Source organism: Antrostomus carolinensis, unplaced genomic scaffold (genome assembly GCF_000700745.2).
Source record: "Antrostomus carolinensis isolate BGI_N321 unplaced genomic scaffold, ASM70074v2 scaffold2017, whole genome shotgun sequence".
Taxonomy (NCBI): Eukaryota; Metazoa; Chordata; class Aves; order Caprimulgiformes; family Caprimulgidae; genus Antrostomus; species Antrostomus carolinensis.
The window spans coordinates 1-2,361 of NW_010327822.1; the positions used below are offsets into that span (position 1 = coordinate 1).

The 2,361-nt window shown below is 37.5% G+C and overlaps 1 protein-coding gene across 1 annotated transcript in view; it reads left to right on the plus strand.

The window, feature by feature from the left end:
• Positions 1–1,849: 1,849 nt before the first annotated feature.
• Positions 1,850–2,361, plus strand: part of LEMD3 (LEM domain containing 3) — a 22,352-nt gene continuing 21,840 nt past the window's right edge. Inside the window, exon 1 of the mRNA XM_010171999.2 lies at positions 1,850–1,904. Within this exon, the coding sequence (XP_010170301.2) occupies positions 1,850–1,904 (55 nt within the window). The remainder of the gene's footprint in view (positions 1,905–2,361) is intronic.

The following is a 2,361-nucleotide window of genomic DNA, read 5'->3' on the forward strand; positions in this document are numbered from 1 at the left end:
ACATACTTGGAAAAGTTTTTCTCATTTCATACTTGGCTATGAATCATTTGTTCATGTTATAACTATTAATGTTAGAAAGGCAGGCTGAAAACTTGCAGTAGTTCTTTTAAGCTTTTTTCAACATCTTGACTACCATGAAGATGGTCACTTCAGAATTTAGTTTCTAGCCTTCTTTGCTTTATTCGACTTCTTATATTTTCACTGTGCTAGTTTCTTTCCTTGTCAACTTCAGTTGGAGAGCACATGATGGGGCTTTTATTATAGAAAGTAAAACTCTGAAAGATGTTTGAACGAAGAAAAAATCAGGGTAGCAGGTTTTTAATTTTATTTGATTTAATATCCTGTGTTCCAGCTGTAGATGCCTTTTTTGTACTGTGGTGCTGTGATATGATATAGAATGATTTGATTATCCTGTATAAAAATATATTGCCTTTAATGCATCGCTGTTCCCAGAGTGTACTAGTCTGCCAAAGGTATGGTGAGTAATTCCTACCTCACAAGGAACTAGAGGGAGAAGCAGTACCTACTCATCCAGTTCTGACTTGAAATTTGTGTTCAAATGTTTTTGTCTAATGGTTCAGCCTTTTTTCAAAGCAGCAACTTTTTATAGCTAGTATATATTTCAGCACCTAATAGTTTCTCCTAAACCAAAACAGGTGCTTTATTTTAATTAGACTTCCTTCAGGCATATGTTAATTACTCAATCTCTTGGTTTTTCATCGAGAGACTTCAATAGATCACATCCATTTTCATTCAGGCTTGTAAAATGAATAAACCTAACCACTATATCCACAAGAAGCAGACAGCTACCCAAGGGTATGACCCTACTTTCTTGTACATAAAGAATTTTTATTTAGTTACATGTTACTTTTGCTTGGCATTCTCCATGAAGTGATGATCCATCAGATTTCGACAGTTTCCTTCTGAGCGAATGCACAGCACGTGTCTTTGAGATGCAGGGGTGAATTAGATTCCCATATGTAATAAGTACATGGCTGGAAGAAAATCCTGGCAAATTTAGATATTACTTAATCATAGATATTACTAGATATGTAAAGGAGAATCATCATAAAATGGTTTGGGTTGGAGGGGACCTTAAAGATCATCCAGTTCCAACCCCCCTGCCATCAGCAGGGACACCTTCCACTAGACCAGGTTGCTCAAAGCCTCATCCAGCCTGGCCTTAAACACTTGAGGGAGGGGACATCCACAGCTTCTCTGGGCAATAGAGAAGTTGTAATAAAGTATAATAAAGTACTGGATTTCCACTGGGTTTTGGTTCTGGTACTTTAAGAGAATGATTGATGTTGTAAAGCAAATTTGTTGTTGTTGTTGTTAACTGTGTATGCTGCAGCTGGTAAGTGCCCAAATGAAAATCAGTTTCAAATATCCCAGCCTGCATTGGAAAAGCAGATCTGACTTTTTTTCTGTACTGAAAGCAATTGTGAGAACAGACTTTAATGTTTCTTTAGAAGGAGGCTTGCTTTAGTTGCTTTTTGTTAGCATTTCTAGAAGAACTCAACTTAATCTGTGGCTTGCCCAAGTACACTAACATAAGCTAAAAAGATTTTGTGATCCTTGCTGGGTTGCGTTAATTTTTGCCTCCCTACAAAGGGAAGTAGAATAGTTCTCTGATTGTACTTGAAATTTAAGCGATCTGTGTCCAGGAAAAGTTTGAGCACAAAGATCCATGCTTTCTGTAAGCTCACAATAGACACTTTAACAGAGGGGTAAAGAGATCAGACATATGCAGCAGACCTGTATAAAGCTTTTTTTGCCTCTGCTTCAGTTTTATTCCTGGATATAGGGCCTCAAATGGAACAGTTGGGAAACATTTTTGGCTCAGACTATGGAAAGTGGGTTTCCAAGCCAAGTGGTTAATGATTGCACCAAAGTTATTCAAAGTAAGCCTTCATTTGCAGAACTATTAGCTAAAGTGGTGACTGAAATGGCATATAGGAATATCCTGCTGTTTGCAGTAAAACAGAAGGTTGTCTGACTTGTGAATTGCCTAGCTTTCTGCAGGCTTTCAAATTCATGAGTTTCTCAGAAGAAAGCTGTTAAATGGTTCTCAGCAATAGATAGGTTGGAATGAGAAACTGCATCTCCAACAGCTTTTTGTACATGACTGAAGCTCTGTAACTCTGATTATTTTACTCATTTCAAGAGTGGGAGGGAAGATTAAAGTGATTTCCCCACCAGCATTGCATGAGAGTAATTTGAACTGATGGGCCTTAGACATTGTCAGACCCCAGGAAGCAAAGGCATTTTTAATTTTTTAAGTTGTTCAGAGGGAGTGTAGTCTGGAAAAAGTCTTAAAAGCAAGGAAGGACTTTAAATAGAGCAACTTCAAGTATTAAT